Source organism: Drosophila obscura, unplaced genomic scaffold (assembly GCF_018151105.1).
Source record: "Drosophila obscura isolate BZ-5 IFL unplaced genomic scaffold, ASM1815110v1 contig_1, whole genome shotgun sequence".
NCBI lineage: Eukaryota > Metazoa > Arthropoda > Insecta > Diptera > Drosophilidae > Drosophila > Drosophila obscura.
The window spans coordinates 7,272,469-7,294,668 of record NW_024542679.1 but is presented as its reverse complement, the minus strand read 5'-3'; the positions used below and the strand labels follow the sequence as shown (position 1 = coordinate 7,294,668).

Here is a 22,200-nt window from a genome sequence, read left to right as displayed (position 1 = left end):
TTGTTGTTGTTTCGAGCGTTACGTAAATCCGCCGCCGTTGCCTATTCTATCTGCTTCTTGTTCTTCTCTCTTTGAGTGACTCTCTTTCTCCTGTGCTCTCTTTGTTCTCACACTCAATGCCGCTCTTCTTCTCACACTCTCTCTCACTGAATGTGTTTTTTTTTTTTGTTTTCAGATGTTGCCGTCGCTGTCAAAACTTCTTCTTCAGTTCGTGTTTCGTGTTTCAGTTCCACAAAAACAGCCCAGAGCACCGCACGCGCATCAGAATTATTATTCCAACGAAATAATCGAATAATAATAAAATATATGAAATAAATTAAATTAAATTAAATTAAAATATATCTGATACATAACGTAATCAAAGTGGAGTGATGTGAAGTGAGAGATATCGGAAAGATAGCTAGAGATAGTAGGATATAGAGATTATGTCCACTGTTTTTCCGTACAAAGGCAAGAAAACGCGAAAAGTGAGCAGGAATTTCGTGAGCAACGAGAACTACTGTTGCAGCAATACCCCCCCAACCGGCCATCCGGCGGGGCCGTTGGGCATACGTGACTGCAGGCAGGTGCAACAGCAAAGAGCCGCAGCGGCTTTTGTAGCAGCAGCAAACTTTACGGGAAAGATGCCTCTGTCGCAGGGCTACTGCCTGAAGCCCTCGCTGGCATCCAAGAAGCGGGTGCTCAAGGTCCTGCGGAAGGAGAACCAACAGCATATGCAGCAGCAGCAGCAGCAGCAGGACACCCTCCCGTGCCACGGCGACAGCCATCTACAGTGCTACCTACCGCACGGCGACAGCAAGAACTCCCTCAATCTGTCGTATCTGCTGGGCGAGTCCTTCGCCAAGGTGGGCAGCCTGGCCAAGGCCTTCGATGTGTACGAGCTGATTGCCAGCCGGCAGCTCGACGGCCACGTGCCGCTCGACAAACTGGGCATCCTGGCCAGCGCCCTGACCAACCACATCCGCCAGATGGGGGGCATAGCCTCGCCGCCGAGCAGCCCCAGCGCCAGGACACAGGATATGATGCCCCCCTGGCTGCACTACCAGCAGAGCACCAGCGCTGGAACGCCAGCAGGAGGAGCAGCAGCTGAGGGACTGGCATGCGCCATGGTGCCCAGCCCAGCGCTGTCCGCGGACTTTGATCCGCTGCTCTGTCCGCTGTGCGGCGACATCCTGCGCTGTCCGGTGACCACCAACTGCGGGCACACCTTCTGCCGGCAGTGCTGCGAGACCATCACCCAGTGCAACATCTGCCAGGTGAAGTTCCCCCGCGTACAGGACGCCTCAACGCGCGGCGGAGGCATGCCAACCGCCTGCGCCCTGACCACCACAACGTCGAGCAGCGCCGGCTCCAGCTTCTACGCGGGATTCGGTGCCGCGTCCACGAACCAGAGTCAGAGCCTCAGCCTCGTCAGCGTTCCCATGGGCTATGGCCTGCGGATGGCCAGCCAGATGGCCGCCGCTCCCATGACAGTGACCACCACCACAGTGGCCTCCACGACAGCGACGGCCACGACCACCATGGCCTCCACATCGGCGGCGGCGTCCGGCGCAGGCATCATCAGTGGCTATGCGTTGGGCGGCGGTAGCTCCGCCGCGATGAAATTCATGCCGGATGTCCTGGTGCGCCGCCTGGTGGAGAAGTGGTGGGGTCCCGATCTGCAGGCCAAGGAGATCAGCGAGAAGGCCAGCAGTTGCATGCACCTCAACCTGCTGGACGAAGCGCTCAAGTTCTGCAATGCAAGTCTCGATAAAGGTGAGTGCCTATAACTTAATTTCCCCCGCTTTCCACAGTGTTCGATTAGGGGCACTTTCCTCTAGATTTTTCCTAGAGCTGTCATTAGCTTTTCTCCCGGTGCAGCAATCCTTTAACCTTCAGTGCCTGTGTGTGCAAAATCAATAAAGGGCAGGGCCAAATGGCAGAGCAGTTCGATTGACGTACGAATGCGGGCAAGGAGGGGGGGGGGTTCGATGCCACAAGCAGAAGAGCAACAAGTTCTCGCATCCATCCAACCACATCATATGTTCATTCCGCCCACGCGTTGTATCCTTCGTAACCTGGCTCCTGTTGCGGCGTAGGCGTCATTGGCGTATGGGGCGTATGCGTAATTTCTGCAATAATTTCCCTTTGAGCCTCGATGTCAACTTGTTGTTCCACTAATTGTTGTGTTGTTGCAAGAACCCAATCAAATATTTATGAAGCCAAATGCAAGAGCAAACAACACAGCCCTTGACCCACAGCGAGCCGCAAGAGAGCGTTAAATTTCATCTGATGGCTACGTGAAATGTGGCACGCGCAACCGAATGACCGACCATCTGCTATTCTGAGAGTGTCTCTCATCTTCAATGAATTATTGAAGCGCTGAGTCAGAGAGACTTTTCAGCTCAAGGGGATTTTCCCCCTTCAAGAAAATTAAACAAAAAAAACCAAACAAAAACAAAAAAAACACAGCTAATTAATCATTTTGCCACAGAGAACGAAAATAGTTTTGCTTTTTGCTTTTGCTGTTTCTGTTTCGCTTTTTTAAGAAACGAAATCACAAACGATTTACGCACTTAGAAATCCATCAAACAAACTGCTTGAAGTACTGCTGCTGCCATAAGGAAAAACAATCCAACAAAAGACAGAAGGCACAAGACGCCAAACGCCGAACGCAAGACGGAAAGCAAAACACTTGACGTGACACGCTGGAGGAGGAGGGTGGAGGAGGGAGGCGTGGAAACACACACAATGGAAATGACGGACAGAATTAGGTGGAGTGGAGTGGAAAGAGTGTCAGAGAAAAGCTAAAATTAACCAGATCAAAGATCACGAACAAAATATAGAACCAATGAAGAATATTTAGCGAATGTTTAAATTACGAATAATGTTTGTGGGAAATGAATGGCATTAATCTTAATTATAGCTAGGTTTCTACTTACATTTACTTACTGCAGAAATCTTTTATTATTTTACTTCTTTGTGAGGGAGAAACTCTTCATTGGAATGCGTTGCGTTGCGTTGGCTCCTTAAATGAAAGATGCATAAATATTCATGAAATTCGTATGCCTCAAATGAATTCTATATTAAGAAATATTTCAAATTTCTGATGAAATCAATGTGCTTCTGATTCTGATTCAGATTCTGCTTCTGATTACCCGGTGACTCATTTTGTTTGCTCAACTCTATAAATATTTCCCCCCCCCTCCCCACCACAATTCTGTTGGCAGTTTTGAGTCTGGTCTTAATCCCCAATACGCGTTTTATTTGCTGTTTGCCAATCAATATTTGTTTCTTTCTGATGATTTTTCCACGATTGGTTTTCCGTGTTTGCCCACAGCACACACAATTAGATGGCAGTTAGATGGGGAAGTTCCATTCAATTTATTCTCTATATTTCTGTGCAGAACATATCGCTCTCTCTCTCTCATTCTCTTGTGAATCACAGAGAGTCACTTTCACCTCGCCGGGGCACCTAATGCATCAAAAGTGACAACATTTCTCGATTGTCGCTCGTCGTCTGAGCAAGTGTGTGGCGTGGCGTGGCGTGTGTGGGGGCGTCGGTGGTATGAAATTTTTCACCTCTGTTGCGTGACACACTCCACACACACACACACACTGGGCAGGGCAGGGCAGGGCGCTGCGGTGTTACTTTCATAATTATCATTATCAAGGTGTACTTTGCCACATGGCTCGCTCGCGAGTGCGCCTGGGTGCCTCTGTATCCGTGTCTGTGTGTGATTAGTCCAGCTTTTCGGTGGGGGGCTGACGCATCATCGCACACATCCATCCATCCATCTATCTATCGTACGACTTTGTTTACCTTAAACATTATAATTACTGTGAGAGCCGAGCGCTTAAATGGGGATTATATGTATGTAAATATATTTCGGTGATGGAAATAGAACGAAACGAATGCTCCAAACGCTCCAGAGATTGCGTTCTATTTATAAGAATTTCCATTTCTCTCTCTCTTTTTTTCTCAGTGCCACAATCAGGTATTGACTCTTTTGGCTTTTGGCTTTGACTTTGGCCAATACAAAAAAAAAAAGAGCACAAAAAAGAAGAAAAAATAAAAAATACTCATAGCTAACATTATTGATAAACGTATTGCAAAGTCATGGCCATACAAATTATTGAACAACAACAAACAACAACCCACATAATAAATTCAAATATTGTGATGCAGAGAATCAAGAGACAGGGAGAGAGAGAGAGAGAGAGAGAATCTCAGGCAATTAAAACATTTTAGCAGTGTTTTTGCTTAGGCAACACCCACCGCAGTTTAGCACATCACAGACACACACTCAGAGTGTGGCAGCCGGAGCCAAGTGGCCACTTGACAACGGAGCTGTCAGCAAAGGGCACAGCGCAGGGCAGGGCAGAGCACAGGACGAGGTACGAGAGCAGATGAGATGAGCGATGACTTCTGACAACAGTCATATCCACCCATGCATGTTTTTAGCAGATTTTCCGCCAAGGTTTTTCAGGCAATAAGAGCTCCAAAAATGACACTGAAGTCATGGTGTAGCGTCTAGACAGCAGCGCGTATTTATACTCTACCTTTGCAGCGGGGTGTTATGGTTCTGAGCAGATTTATGCAGTGTATACACACTGATCCTGAGCTACATCATTGAAGAAATCTGCTGGAATCCTTTTCATTTTTGCACAGATTGTACCCCATAGCGTTCAGAGTATCTCCATGCTTGGCTTCCACAAGTACGCGAATACCCCCGTCGCCCTTGTTACTTGTTTAATTATTAACATGCACATGTTCCTTTTTTAATGGCTTAAACCTCTGAATGTAGTCGTTGACCTCGTGAGGCACGAGAAAAAAAAAACATAATTAACCAACAAAAATAAATAAAAAAAGAAGCGCAGGGAAGGTGGGACAAAGCAAAGAGAACGCGAATGCTCTCCCTGTAATAAGTGGAAAAGGCTGTTAAATGAGCCCACAACAAGGACTTGGCCTGAATACATATTTGGTTAGCAGTGAGGCAGACAGAGAGGCGGAGGAGGCAGTGCTGGGTGTATGGGGTTTTTCTGGTGGCAGCAACAATTTTCATTAGGAATATTGCATTGGAAATGCCCGCATGTCATGCAATGCCAGTTTTTTTTTTCAGTGCTGTGTGGCTGGCTCCACTGGGCTCCTTTGATGGCTCCCTAATTTATACGATAATATCCACACACATAAAATATATAGCTATGTATGTATGTATGTAGGTATATATTATATGTCCGATCGTATAATTATATAGCGTGTGTTTCGTGTGCTGTTTCGGCTGACCAGTTGACTGCATTTAATGTTCCACATTTTTGCGTTTTTCTTTTTTTTTTGGCTTGAAATTCTCTCCCTCTCGCGTTGCTTGGAAATGGAAAGAATGAAAGAATTTAGCACGCGGCATGCAATTAATTTGGCTCTATTTATGCCTCCATTGCTGCCACCAGGCACGTGGCATTATCCGCACCAGCACCCGCAACCCACCCCTATTGGTTTTTCTTTTCTCTGGAAATCTCTTTTTACCACACGAGCATTTTCGTGGAACTAGATTTTTTATGTCCAGGCTAATGAGCGGCAGCTCTCGATTGTGGGGGGGAAATCCATTTCAATTTATGCGCCTATCCAAATTGTTATTTTTTTTTTTTTGGTAATTATCATGCCTCAAAAGGTGTCATTCAAGGTGGGGTGCCTACCTTTCTTTTCTGGGAATTTACTTGGGAATTTACTTATAGGATTATTTGCCTGCTCTGCTATCTATTGTTGCTCCTGCGTATTAAAATTAATTGCACTTTCCTTGGGGCAGTGGGAATCGCTGAATCAACAATTCCAGTAGTCAAGGGCGTACCCCGAGAACTCCCAGACAGACTTTGTTGTTGTTTGCTTTCTTTGTTTTGGAAGAGACTTGAGTACATCAGTAACCCGTAACCCACATACACAGCCGATATGATATGTGGGGACGAGAGAGTGTTCGAGTGCTCAAGTGAGAGGGGGGTTGAGTCAAGTCCCTGACGTGCAATAATATCCATTCATGTGATTAAGACGTGACGCGCTTATCGCATCGCGGGCACAGTCAATACCACCTGATAAACGTTCTTCTATATATGGGTATGCACCCACATATATACATATGTAGGTCTAAATATATATAGGGGTTATATATAGTATAGGTTCCATATGGGGAAGATCGCCTTGATCTTATTTGCTTTCGCTGCGTTTCCTTTGTCTTGAGTATCTTTAAACATTTGCTTGCTTTCCATTGTCGTCACTAGACTTATTTTCAAATGAAAGCTCAACCTACCTCAGGTCTACCTCAGTTCACCCCGCTCTAGCTGTTCCTCACACGCCCTTTAATCCGCCGCTTTCTGCCACCTATATTCTCGCTCCGTTGAGACCAGTTTCTTACACACTTCTGATGCCCATTCATTCAGGATTTATTTATTCCCTTAACTATTACCTTTGAGTGCATTAGTTTTAAATGCAGATCACTTTATCTTAAAGCTACCATGGGTATAATGGGTATCGAATCCTTGTTCTCTCTCTCTCTCTCGCTTTTTGTGTTTTTTGCAGCAATCATTCAGAGTGAGTGCACTCATTAACATTTGCTTCCAGTCATTTTGCTGCTCTCTTTTTGTTGCTGCTAACATTTTTTAATTAGCCAAAACCAAAACCAGAACCCTCACCCTACCCTCCCTGCAGCCTGCACACTCATTTAACATTTCATTTAAGCTCTTTTTGTTGGCTTTTAGTCTTGTTTTTTTTTAGCCAAAGTGCAGACAAAAAGCACAAATTTATTGCGCATTTTGAGGTCGTTGTTCTGCTCTTTCCGTTCCGTTCCGTGAAAGTGAACAAAGAAATCCTAAAAGTAGTGAGAGGGTGGTGGGTGCAGAGGGTGGTGCTTGGGTGGTGCTTGGGTGGAGAGTTTAACGACCACAAATTCCGTTTGGCCTTCAAAAAGTCAGTTGGCAATGTCTGTCAATGTGCACACCGATACAGATACACCGAGAAGCGTCAAGCCCACAGATACAGATACATTTCTGTGTCATAGAATTGAACGTAGATTATAGAAATATTTTGTGTTAATTTTTTGACCGCTTCGTTGGCTTTCTTTTTTTTTTACAATTTATTTTTGATTTTTGATTTGTTGTTTGATTTATTGTGCTTTCTCCTGAGATGCCATTGCTCCCTCCCTGCCACCCTTCTGCACGCCACTTCCTTTGTGGGTTAGACGCCATGCGTTGCATTGCTGGCATTCCCCGTGTTCGCGGGTATCTGTTAGATACTTTTTGGCATGCTCTCCGCTATGTACCCCCGACGCCCCCTCCCGACCGTGCGGGGCTACCGATGAAATAGCCCGCGTCTGGCGCACATTTCTAGAATGCCATCGCACATTTCTTTCCCTTGGTAAACGAACAAAAACAGCAACAAATTTAAATAAATGAAATGAAAATGAAATCAAATCAAATAAAAGAAAAGTTGAAACATTTTACAAGACTTTCAAATGGGAAAAATTCTAACCCGAAAGGAATTGTTTGAGTTCTTTCGTGTTTCTTTTCTGCTGTTTTCTGTCTTCTGTCGGCCCCAAATATTCACTTGCTTCGGGGGCGTTTTCATTTTCTTCGAACATTCCTTTCCCCTTTGGAAAATAAAGTAAAGTAAATGCAAACTTTTCCCATTTTGCCCCAAGGGAGTTGTCGGTTTTCGGGTATTTGCTGCCGGAATTTTGGGTTGGGCAGGAGCAGTAGTGCTGCCAGAACTATTAGGGGTTTTGGTTTGTCCTGCTGGTTAAATGGTGGCAGTGGCGTCTTTGAAGTTGCGATACAGCTCTGCGGTATTTGTCTATATGCGTGGGCGGCGGTCTGATCTAAAGAAGTGCAAGTACAAGTCTGCCCTCTGCTCTGGCCAGAGGATGTGTGTGTGTGTGTGTGTGTTTGGAAGGCATTTAGCGGTTCTCCTCTTGAACTATCTTTTTACCTGATAATTAAGAAATATATTCCTGTTTGATTGCTAGCTTATGCTATCCCAAAGCTTCCTTAATTGCCCATGACTCTCATCGAAATTTAAACCTATTTCCGATGGAATTTATTATTATTTATTCTGAAATTACTCTTCCGCTCCAGCCTTTTCCGATAATGGTTTTTCGTTCTACGCAAGACTTACAAGACTTATAACTCTCTCGTAACTCTTACCCAATAGCTTTATCTATTGGAGTACTACAGCAGGGGATGTAAGTTAACTCTTTAGATTCCACAGGAAATCGTCTCTATTTGTATTCGGTAATTGGGAAACACATGGCAAATACTTGTAGGAATCATTAGCAAGTAGATTCAATTGCTTCCAAGTTGTATACTTGAACGAATCTTCAATTCAAGGGCAGGCCCTTTAGATTTCCACTCGATGAATATCTTTGTGCCTTAACTATTGCACCATCCAACTAAAAATATCAATAGTAACTATTATTCCGCTATAATCCACTAATTTTAATTAGAAAACAAATTAAAAATTAATAAAAAAATTAAAAATTAATAAAATTAATTAAATTAAAATAAAGTCCATCTATTTGACAGGCTGATACATATTTGCACTTTTAACTAAATTATGCTGCTGTATCGCACTGTTTATGTTTTTCCCGCATTTTTTGCTTAAATGGAATAAATCCTTCGAATATTCCTGGAACTATTAATTATATTTCATAAACATTCCACATAAAAGTTAAACAAGGCGAAAATCTATCTCTTTCCATGAATCTGCCTCTCTCTCTCTCTCCCTCTCTCTATCTCTCTGGTTGTATCTGCCCCTTCATTTTGCACCCATGAAATTCTGTCAAGCCGCAAGCACGAAATGATGTAATAATCAGCTCACTTATACATACTTATACTTATATATGCAGCACACACACACACACACACACTCATGGAAGCTGGAATTGCCAAGAAAAGCAAACATTGATATTTTTCCTAATTGAGATATTGTGCGCCCCCTCCTCCCACCCTGCCATCAGCCGCCAAAAGCCCTCGCCATATGCAAAAGTTTATACAAAATTTATACAATATCCATCTTTTGGCGAAAAGTTCGTTATTTTTGCGCGCCATTTGTTGGATGTTGTTGTTGTAATTGCATAATGAGGCCAAAACGGCAGTTGCAACATGCAGCAGCAAGCAGCAGCGTCAAGCAGCAGCAAACATTTGCAATCGTGAGTCATAAAAAAAGAGACCGAAAAAAGAGTCGACAGCAAACGCCGCTCCATTCTGTTGCTCCATTCGTATGTCTGGTCTGTCTGTCTGTCCGTGTGTCTGTCTGTCTGTCTGTAAGTTTGTTTGCCTGTCCGATTGTCTATTAAGTAATATTCTATTGTAAAACTGTGAATTACGTTTCACACAAAAATTCACTTTCAACAGCAACATTTTGTGGAACAACAACAACAACAATAAATCGCGGAGATTACTCAATTGAATGCAACAGCCAAGCAGCAGCAGCAGCAACAGCAGCAAAAACACGAGACGGGCAACAATCTCAAAAAAACTAAGTCGCCCGCTCACTTATACAATCTCTCACTCACTCACTCACTCTGTCTCTCTCTCTCTCTCTCTCCATCTCTTTCTATTGCTCTCTGGCTATTGCTCTCTGACTCGTTTGAATTACAGTTATGTCATAGAACGTAGGCAAAATTGTTGCTGTTGCTGTTGCTTTTGCTGTTTCTGCCGCCTGCCTGCTGCTGCTGTTGTTGCTGCTGCTGTTGTCGCTCGTGTTTCGCTTTATCGCCAGCTACAGAGAGCGGTTCTCCTCTCCTCTCCCCACCACTCCTAATGCAACTACAACAATCAGAAATCAGTAAAACTGCAAAACGGCTACAACAACAACAATAACAACAATCATTTGTTAGACGATTGAGTAATAGAGACGCGAGTCAGGGCCCAGCACACAGACCCCCATCTATCGCTGCACCCCTCCCCCCCAGCCGATTTGCAATAATTTCAGTTACAGGAAAACCACCAAAAGATCAATCACCAGCCCTTACTCAATCACTTCCCACAATCACGAAATCTTCAAGCACATAGAAAAAAAAAAATTAAAACTCTAAATATCATTATTTATTTGAAGATCTCATTCCCTCTCAAAAGAAGTGTTCACACTAAATATCATCCATTCAGGCATTCTATTTTATTCTATTCCATTCATCGATTGCCAAACACTGGCCACAAAAGCCCTTCGCCATCACAGAGTAATGAGATGTCTGTGCCCCCTGCCCTGAGCTTGTGTCTCTGCGATTCTTACTTAATCGTCGCCCAATAGAATACTCGATTTCTCTCAGTGCACTTTTGGCTCATCAAGCTATCGAGGGGGGAGGCATACTTACATCAGCTGACATTTTCCGAACTCCAGACCCAAAGATCGAAAATTAAAGCTCTCTCAAAATGGGTAAACCTTTCAATGGGCGTGCCTCAAGCACAAAGTACACAGCCACAGAGACTCAGCCACAGCTACAGCAATAGAGTCCCTATCAAACGAGTTAAGATCTCTTCAAGAGCCATAAAACTTATGCAACAATTACCCTCCAACCACAAACCCAATCGACAACATCATTTTACTTGCGGGGGAGTGTCTGTCGTGTGGCTAATTGATGGAATGGTTTGGAATATTGCGATGGAAATACAATTGAATTACGAGTAAAACTAAAGTTCAAACGAGTAAAAGTTCAGCCATCAACAGCCATGATGGCAGCAGCAGAGCAGGGTGACATAATTGCTGGGTGTTTGCCGCAAGAAGGGATTTTCATTAACAGACAAAAGCAGCAAGAGCACTAAATGATAAAATAGGGAAAAAGTTTGGTGCTCAAGCAAAAAGTTTCCCCAACATGAAAATGCGGCAAAACTTGTGACATTATCATGTGCTTTGTGCCTTGTGCCTTGTGCCGTGTGCCTTGTGCCGTGTGCTTTGAATTCGTTCTGGCCAGGTGGGCGGAGGTGTGTGGTTGGTTCTGTTAACAACAAAACGGAGGAAACTCAAAATGAAGTGTTTTGTGTTGTGTTGTTATGCAATCGCAGATCGAATCTGTTTAACGGCTAATTAACTGCTGCAGCAGGCAGAGAGAATTTCTTGGAATTGCACAACACATAAATATATTTTTCCACCGGCAGCTGACATTGAAACGATACTTGTGTGCTCGTAACTTGACAAATTGCCTGCAAGATATGGAGGAGGTGGAGGCTATGGCAAGCCTTGAAGAAATCTTGTTCTGACATTTCTGTGAAATTCCGAGCATTTTGTGGACGTAACTGCAGTTGCAAATATCTTTCAGATATTCAAACTCCAACATTCGTTTTCCCCTTGCCCATTTCGATTGTCGTTGAATGTTGCTGTGTTGCCACACAATGTTGAACGTTGATTATTTAATAGCCGAAAGTAGGAGAGCAGTCAAAAATTAGTAAACAACAAAAAAAAATTGCTAAATCCCCCAAAACAAACACAGGGGAAAAAAAATTAAAAGCGAGACGAAAATTTGAGAGCATTTACAAATCACGATTTAATTTTCACAACAAAAGCCACAAACGGCGCGAAAAGCGTTGATATTGGCAACAAACAAATGAGCAACAATAGGAGCGACAGCAGCAGCAGCAGCAGCAGCAGCAGCAGCAGCAGCAGCTCAGAGGGCAGGGGCAATCAAGGGGGGCAGTACCCGCTGCCACAACCAAAGCGTGAAAAATACAAAAGACCAAGACGCCGCCACGACAAACATCAGCAGCAGCAGCAGCAGAAGCTGCGGCTCAAGAGAGGGCCGCCAAAGGAGTGGGAGCGGAGAGCGGTAAGCGGGTAGCGGCAGCTTTGGGGCACAACGTAACGAAACAACAGTTGGCCGCACAGTGGAGGGGCCTTACATAACCCGAAAAAAAAAAACGGAGGTGGTTAGCGAGAAGGGGTAGAGCGGGAGGTACTCCACTTACCAAACAAACATAGTACAGCCAAAAAAAGAAACAAAAACAACAACAACAACAACAACGACAACAATGTTTAGTAACGCTGCAGCAGCGACGCTGGCAGCATGATTTGACTTTGACATACTTTTCGGTTTCGGCATCGGCTTCGGCTTCGGCTTTGGCTTCGAGGTTCGCCTTCGCAGATGGTTAAAAAAAAAACACCCGCAAAAAGAGCCAAAAGAGAGTCCTACAAAGAGAGAGAGTACGAGAGAGAGAGAGAGAGAGCCCTGGCCTGGCTGTCAACGTTTTTTGACAGAAGCCAAGCTTGCGCTTTGACTTTTTGCCGCTCAATCGCTCCCACACACACTGGACCATCCTCTCTTTTGTGTGTGTGATTATGCTCTTTGGCCAGACCACACTGTTGCTTGTTACCACTCTCTTGCTCTCCTCGCTCTCTGTGTCTGTCTCTTTTGAGGGATATTGCACAAGCATCGAGTGTGTCGTCGTCGGCTCATGCAATGGCTTAAACCCCTTTAGAGCCGAGCTCCCTCCCCACCACTCTTGTAGAGTCATAACTTGGACTCATAATTTGTTTTATTTTTGTTTTTTTGTTTTGGCAGCTTTGCATGTAAAAAACAGAAGCCGGTTTCGATTGTCAATTTAGGGGCTGATTGGCGTCCAACTGATTGCATAAGCGCAATGCCCCCCCATCGCCGTTACAGGGAGGGGGGAGAGAATATATCAAAAAATAGATCAACAGACAGCACCCACTAGGCCGCCCCCCTCCCAACCAGCCCCATAATGTGTCCACACACAGTCCCCTCCATCATGTAATGATTTTTAAGTGGATTATTGGCGCATTGTGTCACCCAACACTCGATGTCGCCGTGGATGGGAAGTCGATGGGATGTCAGATGTCGATGATGTCTTGCGATGGTGTTTTCTTTTTTTTGTTTTTCAGTTCAGTTCGGTTAGGTTTCAGTTTTGGTTTAGCTTTGCTTTTTCAGGTGGTTTCCCCTCCCCGGGGAAATCAATTAACTGCGCGTTAGCCATATGGGGGGAGCGTGTGGAGTGTGTGCCACTGCCACCCAAGCAACGGAAATGGCAGCGGATGTGCGTGTGGGATGTGGCAGCAAGTGTGCGGCAAATAGAGAACATTTATCAAATGTCAACCTGGGAACAACATATGTGGCCGAAGCAATGGCCAGGCGACATTTCAGAGAGTCAACATATGGTGCGTGAAGGGAGGGGCATAGTGGGGAAGAGTAGCAGTAGAAGTAGAAGGAAGGGGGGTCGGATGGGGTGAGCAGTGCCTTATCTCATGGGTGGGGGGCCTTAGTCGGGCCTTCCGGATGTGTGTGTGTCCACATCAAAGACACATCTACCGACTGGAAGAAAAATGAGGGGAAAGGAAGCTTCGTCAGATACTCTATCTTACTATAGAAAATATTTTATTCTACAAAAGATTCCAATTTATCTATTTTATCTTATCTATTTTATTATTTATGTTTATAAAAAAAAACCACGAACTGCAGACGAATTACACACTGAACGAGCACTGAAAAATTTTCTAGCTCTGTTCTGGTGTTTCCATTTTAAATTTATCAAAGATAAAAGGAAAGCATCTCCAACCCTTCACATTGGAATGTGTCTGTCGAGGAATGTCTATGATCTTCCACCCCAAGCAAACATTCTCCCACTCCATTCCGTTGCATTTTTCATTGAACAATCACTTTAGAGTGGGCCATGAGCTAAATATGCTTTGAAGTTGTTCGGGCATTTCCCCTCTTCTTACATGTTCATTGCATAAGCTGCTTCTCGACTGCCAACAACACCAATATAATCAACACAACAACTACGAGGAGTACACCAAGGGAAAAGAGGCAAGAAACAAGTATTATGGACCATATTAAAAGGGGCAGACTACAAAAAAGGAAAACTTCTTTTCGTCTTATGTAGGCGCGCCGCACACATAACACACAACACATAACACATTATGTGGATAAAAACTTCCGGACTTGTAGCCACAACTATCTCTGTTGCTCTTGCTCTCAGTCTCAGTCGACTTTTCCCCCACTCTCTGTCTGTCTGTCTGTCTGTGTGGTGTCTCCTTCCATTCTTGGTCATTCCAGTGGCGATGGTCGACCTTGGGGCACATTCAACGTTCAACATTCAACGAGGCGTCTGCGTCTGCGACTGCTGCTGCTGCTGTTTTTGTTGTTGTTGCTCATTGAAGCGCTTGAAATTGTTGTTGATTTTGTTGTTAACCGAACAACAATATTTTCCCATATGCAATTAGTTTGATGTGCTTCATAAAGTTTATATGTATAAATCCGATATATTTTTTTGGGAAGAAAATACTGTTTAAATACCGAAGAAATATTCAAATTGTGGTGGCGATTTGTGCGATTATTTGTTTTCATTTGCGTGTTTCGGATAAAAGCGGTTTGTGTGGTTGCGCTCTACTTTGACTCCGATTGAAGGTTGCGCCTGGTTGCGTCTCTGGCGGTTATATAATGATGCCTCTCTACTGCTGCTGCTGCTGCTGCTGTTGGCCTTGCCTTGAAGTGAAGTTTAAGTTCGGCCTCAGAGCGGAGGCAGCAGCAGCAGCAAAAGCAATAGCAATAGCAACACTGTGTTATCACGCCAGCACATTCGATCCCCTGTTGTTGTGTTTCCACTCCAGCAATTGCCAGCAGAATATGACGCATACGTCATGTTGTTCAACACAAATTTGCGTCGCAATTTGTGTCCCCAAGCGAGAGAGAGAGATAACCAGAGACTACTTCTGGGGTTCAATCACCCGCCACTCTCCACACTCACACGAGTGGTGCTTATTCCAGAAATACATCTAGCAGATTTGCATCACTCAACGCATCAACTGGGATCTGGGATCTCGGATCTGTGGGTATCTGCGGTTACGTTACGTTACGTTATGTTTGCCCCCCAAAATAATTGTCAGCATCTACAGTGCGACCTTGGCTGCCGCCCTGAACTCTGACATTATTTTTTGTGTTTGTGCGTTTTTTTTGGGGGCCAAAATTTATGCGACAACGCATAAAGATATTTCCCCAGATGTAACCCGCGCTGTGGCACAGCAGCAGCAGCAGCAGCCAGAAAAATCTTCACAGTCGGTTGACTTTGACCAAATATTAGAAGAGAAAAAAAAAAAAGGGAAAAACCCACGATGAAGAGACAGCAACAGAAACAAGATGCCAACAAAAATTCGAACAATTTTTTGGTTGTTTTGTCGGTATGCTGCTGTTTTATGGGCGGCTTGACATTTAGCAGATAGAAGCGGGGAGGGGGGGGTATGGATGTGGAGAACGCCCACATGACGCAACGGGAGAAAGACAAAACCCCCACACAAAAAAAATTAGAGCTGAAGATTCTTTCAAATTTGATTCAATTTGCAGAAGTTTTTGAGGCAAAGCAAAACCAAAGAAATTTTTGGCGACAAAAAAATTCGCCCAATTTAAATACAACCAAAAAAACAATCAGAAATCCACGAAAGATAACGTATACGTCGTGTGGGCCACGCCCTCATTGAGATGCAAAAATTAAAATTTGTGGCATTTGGCTTCCAAGAACCGAGCAAACGAATTATAACAAAAAATATTGTACATTAAAAAGAATATTTGAATAATTTACAGAACAATTGTCTGTCATTTGGCCTCATAAAGTTTCGTCATAAAGTATGAAAATGCATTCTATTCTGTTCTGTTCTTTTTTTCCCGAGAAATTCTCTCGCGGAAATTTAGCGTCAAATCGCAAAAGCAGTAAAAACAAAGCGACTGCAAATGAGATGTGGATGGGAATGGGGATGGGGGAGGAGTGCCGCCATCACTTCCTGAAAGTAAATAATGAATTTTATATGATTTTCATGCATTTCACATTTCCGTCAACAAGATTTTTCAGACAGGCATAATGGCCAGGCGAGCAGCAGAGCGGCTGAGCGGCTAGAGCGGCCAGACACTTAGCAAGAAATTTGGCAAATGAAAATCTTTTGCTATCAAGGAAATCTAAGGCCGAATAAAAGCTCTGAAATATATTCGAAATTAAGGGGCGAAATTAAGAGACTGTTTCTAAAGCAATTAATTCATCTGTTTGTCGGACTAAATTTAAAGAAATTATTCTTGAAATTATTTTAATTGAAGTGGAAAACTAAGGCACTAATTTTCTGCCATAAGAAATAAATATATATGTATATCCGGTAAAAAATACAAAAAGTTTTGCATTTATTGTAGATTCAATCATTTCCCTAAATGTTCCACATTTATTTGAGACATTAAGAACTGTGCGAAAGAAACGAACTTTACGAGAATGAGAGTCGTAAAGCCATGACTCTGCACAATTAGCTTCATCTGCATAATGGTCATATTTTATGAGACAGCGGACCCAGGCCCAGAGCGGACTCTCCCTTGCATTTCATTTATCCATGGCGTGTGGATGTGATATTCTACATGATAGACATCAAAAATGGTAAATTTTCCAAATGGTTTGGGGCACAGTCAGCAGTGTGGGGGGGTCGCTCTGTTGCTCTGTTGGGGTGTCGCATAAAGTTTTGCCATGTTTTTTTGTGTGCTGCTTGCTGTTCCGTTTTATAGCAGCTCGTTTCGCGTTTCACTTGACGCAGTTTTATGGGCATTCATTTGGTATTTAGGTCAGTTTTTGCAGCCCCTCTCCCTTTCTATCTGTGTGTTCTCTCTTTCTCTTTCTTTCTTCTAGCTTTTACATAATTCTGTGTGCATGTGTTTGCGTGCGTGTGCGTGTGTGTGTGTGTGTGTGTCTCTCAATCAAAGCCTGGACCATGCGGCGCATACGCAATGTATCTATTTTTAGCAAATTGTTTAACGACTTTAAAGCACAACTGAATTGAGTCTGAAAGAACCCACTCACTCACATTCTATGTTCATTAAATTGTTGCGCTCACATTTGAAAATAAATAGAAAATGATTCACGTATCAAAAACACCTTGAGATTGAAATGCTTTTGTAATACCTTTCGCCATTGCCTTTGCCATTGCGGAAATCAAACTACAAAATGAAATTCTAAGATTTCTTCTAATTTCTGTGTTCATTATGCAATTGCCGTTTCCTCATTGCCCCCACCCCACGAACCCACAATGTCGCCAGCTGCGATTACGCGCCAAGAAAATTCAGATTTGCTCTCTCTTTAATATTAATTTCTTTGGGGTTTTTTTTTTTTAATGTACGTGACGAAATCTGATTTTGAATGCACACACGCCAGAGCCAGTGCCAGTGCCAGTACCAGTGGCAAAGATACACATATAAATATACAGATAAAGATACATATATAGCGGTATCTGAAGCCAAATGCAATTTATCAACAGTTGGGTTTAAATTGTCTGCAGCGTTACGGAAACTTGCGGGCCCCGCGTGGAAGATGCCTGCCTTTTCGGATTAGGAGAGAAGGGAGGGGGGCAATATGCGGGGGCACAGTGGGCAGTGGCAGGGGTTACGTAGAGCGTAAAATTCTCTAATAAGTGCAAATTGGTAGCAACAACAAAAACCACACACACACACACACACAAACAACGACTAAACGACAGCCAGCCATCAGCGTACGGCTTTGCATTTTAATTGAATTTTTGTACGTTTTTTTTTGTTTTTGTTTTTTTTTGTTTTTACACGACTGCAAGTAGAAGTATCTGATGGATACACAGGCATACAAACAAACACACACACACACACACACCTGGCATATCGAACGGGAAGTGGAGAACGTGGCCGGCTCGTCGCCTTCGGCCATGATATAATAAGCACATAAATATAATTAGTATGCATATTATATACATATGCATATATGTACATATGTATGTAGTTACAGGGGATAGATAGCCTGATACACTGATACGACTCTCGATTGGAATTGAGACTGCAATGCAATAACACTTACCAGTATTATTGTGTAATAACATCTAATGTTGGGAATATAACGGAATTACTAGAAGTTCAATTACAATTCAGCATTATCCGATTTCTCTGAGTTGTGAACTAATTTCCCAGATATTTTCTACACTTAAAACTTCAGCATTTTCCACCTTTCTACACTTAATTTCCATTAATAAAAACAGTCTTCGGAAAACAGTTAGATAATGATGCTAAAAGAAAATGGATCTTATCTTACAATTTCAAAGAATAAACCAGGCAAAACAACATTACCACCCCATCCATCCGGTTATCTTCGCCGCTATGTTTGGCACCTTATCCCATTCACATAACTGTTAAATCCACCACCAGCAGAGGGACAGAGGGCAGCGGCAGGGGGGGGCCCGCAGGCAGGCTTATCTCTCAAACAAACCCATGGGGTTATGGAGCCGTTATCTCTGTGGCATATTTTAGGAACCCAAAACAAAAACAACAACAAAAAACAAAACTGAAACACATAAACACAAGAAGCTAATAATTTGAGAGACATTTTACATAATCAACAACACGATTTTTGGTGGTAATCAAATGTTGCGACAAATATGGGGGAAAATGCAAATTATTATTATACATCTCCACAGGGGGAAGGTGAGAGGGAAGGCTGTCTGCGATGAGCATTTTCCCTGCGGGGGGGATGTCAGCAGCCGTCGAGTATTTGTCGATGTAATCGTTTTTGCAACAATTTGTATAACAATTGCAACACCCAACAACAACAACAGCAGCAACAGCCATTACACGATATCTGTTATAGGGCCCCCCCCTCGATATTATATCGACAACGACTGCGCTGCCTGGGTCGTCGCTGTCACTGTCGCCACCAGCTACCGCTGCTGCTGCCGCCTGCTGCTGGTTGCGCCTTTTTATGTTGCGTAATGTTAGGCTACATAATCGCGTTTTTTCTCGCCTTGTTAACAGCAGCTGCGCGCTCAAAGAATCTCTTAACGGTTAACAGTGGAAGAGCACAGCAGCAGCTAAAGAGCATAAATCGAAGAGAGAGAGAGAGAGAGCGACGCCGAAGAGAGTCCACTGTTAGCAGAGAGAAAGAGCACACACTGTACACATGCCATACCCTTAAGAGCGCCTCTCACTTTTAAACGCTCTTCGGTGCTGCCCCTCTGTTACAGCTTTATGGCGCCGCTGTCCACAAGTGGCCTACGTGACGTAGTGGGGACGCCGCCTCAGAGCGGGGAGCCCACAGCGAATGCATGGCGGCAGGCAGGTGCTGACCTAGGAATAGGCCCCCCCCCCACACTCCTCCCCTTCCAGCTAAACAAGCAGCAATGACTTTCCGTTCCATTTAGTTATTTGGTTTTGGTTGTTGTTGTTGTTGTTGGTGTGCCTTCTTGATTTCCATTTCGTATAGCATTCATCGATGGTCAATGTTCGGCGAGCATTATGTGGCACTATCTCACGTGTGTCTGTTCTTCAATGAGTCATCAAGAGCGGATGAGAGGATGAGAGAAAGTAGATGAAGAGAGGAGTATTCTTTGCACTTTTTGCACCTTATCGCTCGGGCGATCAGACGACTGTGCTGAGTCAACCAGGCAAGTGGGCAGAAGCTGGGACGGTGATCTTAACTGGAAGGGATCTCTCTCTCTCTCTTTCCTCTGCTGGAACTGTGCAATGGCAGAATGGAGCTGGAGGGGGACTTCCGACCCATTTCTGGCAGCCAATGCAACTAAGCACCTTCCCCCTTCCGCTCCACCCACTTTACTCGCTGTTCAGTATCATCTCAGAACTCTTTTCCCTCATTACAGTCCCTTGGCTTATCACAAAACTTAATATTATATGCACAAGCGGGGGCGGTCAATGACAGACTAAATTCGTCATCGTTGATGAGCTCAGAGATAAGACAATTTGGCGCTTTTGTCCCCACCCATACGCTGCCATCCTGCCATTAAATGGCAATGCATAGGAGAGGAGAGCAATCTGCAAAGTGGCGCCTCTGTTTATGGCCGCTGCTGCTGTCAGCGCCGACACTTGTGACGGGACACATGTAAAGCGGCAGAATGTGCGACAGACGACGACGGCTAATTGTTGTGTTGGCGCGCGTGTTGAACATTTTCCCCCGATCTCTCGATCTCCCAAAACTATTGGCAGCCAAAAATCACTTTGGCAAGAGATCTGCTCCATGGCGAGTGATCTCAAGATGCCACAATTTGACAGAAAGCGACACTAATTGAATGATTTACACAATTTTACATGTCTACATATGTCTAGCTATACATTCAATTATCATCTGTTTTAACGAGATCTTCTCTTCTGTTATGTTTTGCAGCACCCACGAACTTCAAGAGCCTCTGTCTGCGAGCGGAAGTGCTCCTCAAGCTGAATCACTATCAGAGTTCGCTGGCGGACATTGAGAATGCGCTGAGGACGCGCTGCACATCGCCCAAGGTGAGAGGAAACACCACAAAAGATATATAATATATATAATATGATTGATATACTTTATGATCCACAGGCACACTATTTGCGGGCGTTGGCTCTGAGTGGTCTGGGTCGACTGGAGGATGCCCTGTACAATGGCTTTTTGGCCATTTGCCTCGACAAGAATACAAATCTCAGCAATTCGGAAATATTTCAACATGATCTCGCCAAGGTATGCAGATACAGATATACAGAGCTTAGCCATCGATTCAAACAATAAACTAATGGATTAATATCGTTTAGATACTGCAACGTCTCCTGGCCCAAATGCCCAAGAATCGAGTGACGATCGGTCAGGCGGCGCCACCGCCGGTGGTCCGCAGCTATGCCACCAGCCGACCGCCCTATCCGTTGCTGTGGGAGCAGGTGCGACGCCGCAGGAAACAGCTGCTCCACCATCATCACCTGCACCACCACCACCATCATGTGCATCTGGACGATGTGGAGGACGAGTTCGGCCACTACGACAACTATATCATGGCTGGGGACGAGATGGACGACGACGAGGAGGAGGAGGTCGAGAATCCCTCGCTGATGGAGGGCAGGGATCCGAGTGCCATGCACATGGACGGGGACTTTCTGTTCCCCAGTGCCCTGGACTTTATGGACCACCATCGCCATCAGCGGCACGTGTACGAGCAGAAGCAGTTCGATCTGCAGCCGCGTCGCCACGGCAACAGGAAGCACTGCAAGCGGAAATGGTCAGCGGCCATGGAGCCGCTCGGAGGCGGAGCCGATCACGAAGATCATCGTGTGGAACATGTGGATCATGCGGCAACGCAGGCGGAAGAGAGTCGCAGGTGTAGTCGACTGTTTGCCAGCGTGCTGGAGCGCACCCAGCAGGAGCTGCAGCGACTGAAAAGTGAGTAAAATGGGGGAAATACTAATACACGGAGAGCTCTGTCTGATACGCCATTTTTCCATGCAGAACTGGAAGGATCGCTGCAGGCGCAGGCGGTGACGGCAGTGACCGATCGACTGCTGATCGATGCCAGCGACTTTGACTGCGTCCTGTGCGGCCACACGCTGTGGAGGCCGGTGGTGACGCCCTGCGGCCACACCTACTGTCTGGTATGCTTGGATCGTTGCATGGATTACAAAACCTCCTGTCCATTGTGCTTGTCGCCACTTGTGGAATTCAATGTCAATGCCAGTGCCAGTGCCAGTTCCAATGCCAGTGCCAGTGCCAGTCAAAGTCAAACACACAGCAATCTGTATCAGGGCTCATCCTCGCCAGTACCCTTTGCGCTGGCCAAGCGGCCAGTCACCAAATTCCTAGAAGCCGCAATGAAACGATTCATTCCAGACCACTACGAGGCGCGCTTCCGCCAGGAGATCGACGAGGAGCCCTCGGTGCCCGTTTTTATTTGCACCGCTGCCTTCCCGGCAGTGCCCTGTCCCCTGTTCGTCTGCGAGCCACGCTACCGCCTGATGGTGCGGCGTGCCGTCGAGTCCGGTGACAAGACCTTCGGCATTGTACAGCCGAATAGCAGCAAGTCGCGCTACTATGACGTCGGCACCATCCTGGACATCCGCGACTGCGTCCAGCTGAGCGACGGCCGCTCGATCCTCAGCACCATCGGGTGCAAGCGCTTCAAGATCCTAGCGCGCAACGAGAAGGACGGCTATGAGACGGCCAAGGTGGAGTACATATGCGATGAGCCCATTGCCGAGGAGCAGGTCAAGACGCTGGCCAGCATGCAGGGCCTCGTGCTGGCCAAGGCAATCGGCTGGTTCGAGAGCCTCAGCACCGATCAGAAGCACGAGATCCTCCAGAGCTATGGCCAGATGCCTGCGCTCGAGATGAATTGGGAGCTGATCAGCGATGGCCCCGCCTGGGCCTGGTGGATCATTGCCCTACTGCCGCTCTCCCAGCAGCTCAAGGTGGGTACCCAGACCATTCTTGTTCGTTAACCAACTAAATCCA

General features: G+C 45.1%; 1 protein-coding gene across 1 annotated transcript in view; it reads left to right on the top strand.

Moving 5' to 3' along the window:
• Positions 1 to 22,200, top strand: part of LOC111072206 — a 29,325-nt gene that overhangs the window by 6,018 nt on the left and 1,107 nt on the right. Inside the window, exons 2-6 of the mRNA XM_022363916.2 lie at positions 176 to 1,755; positions 20,122 to 20,240; positions 20,308 to 20,445; positions 20,517 to 21,135; positions 21,202 to 22,157. Coding sequence (XP_022219608.2) covers positions 426 to 1,755; positions 20,122 to 20,240; positions 20,308 to 20,445; positions 20,517 to 21,135; positions 21,202 to 22,157 — 3,162 coding nt within the window. The 5' untranslated portion in view covers positions 176 to 425. The remainder of the gene's footprint in view (positions 1 to 175; positions 1,756 to 20,121; positions 20,241 to 20,307; positions 20,446 to 20,516; positions 21,136 to 21,201; positions 22,158 to 22,200) is intronic.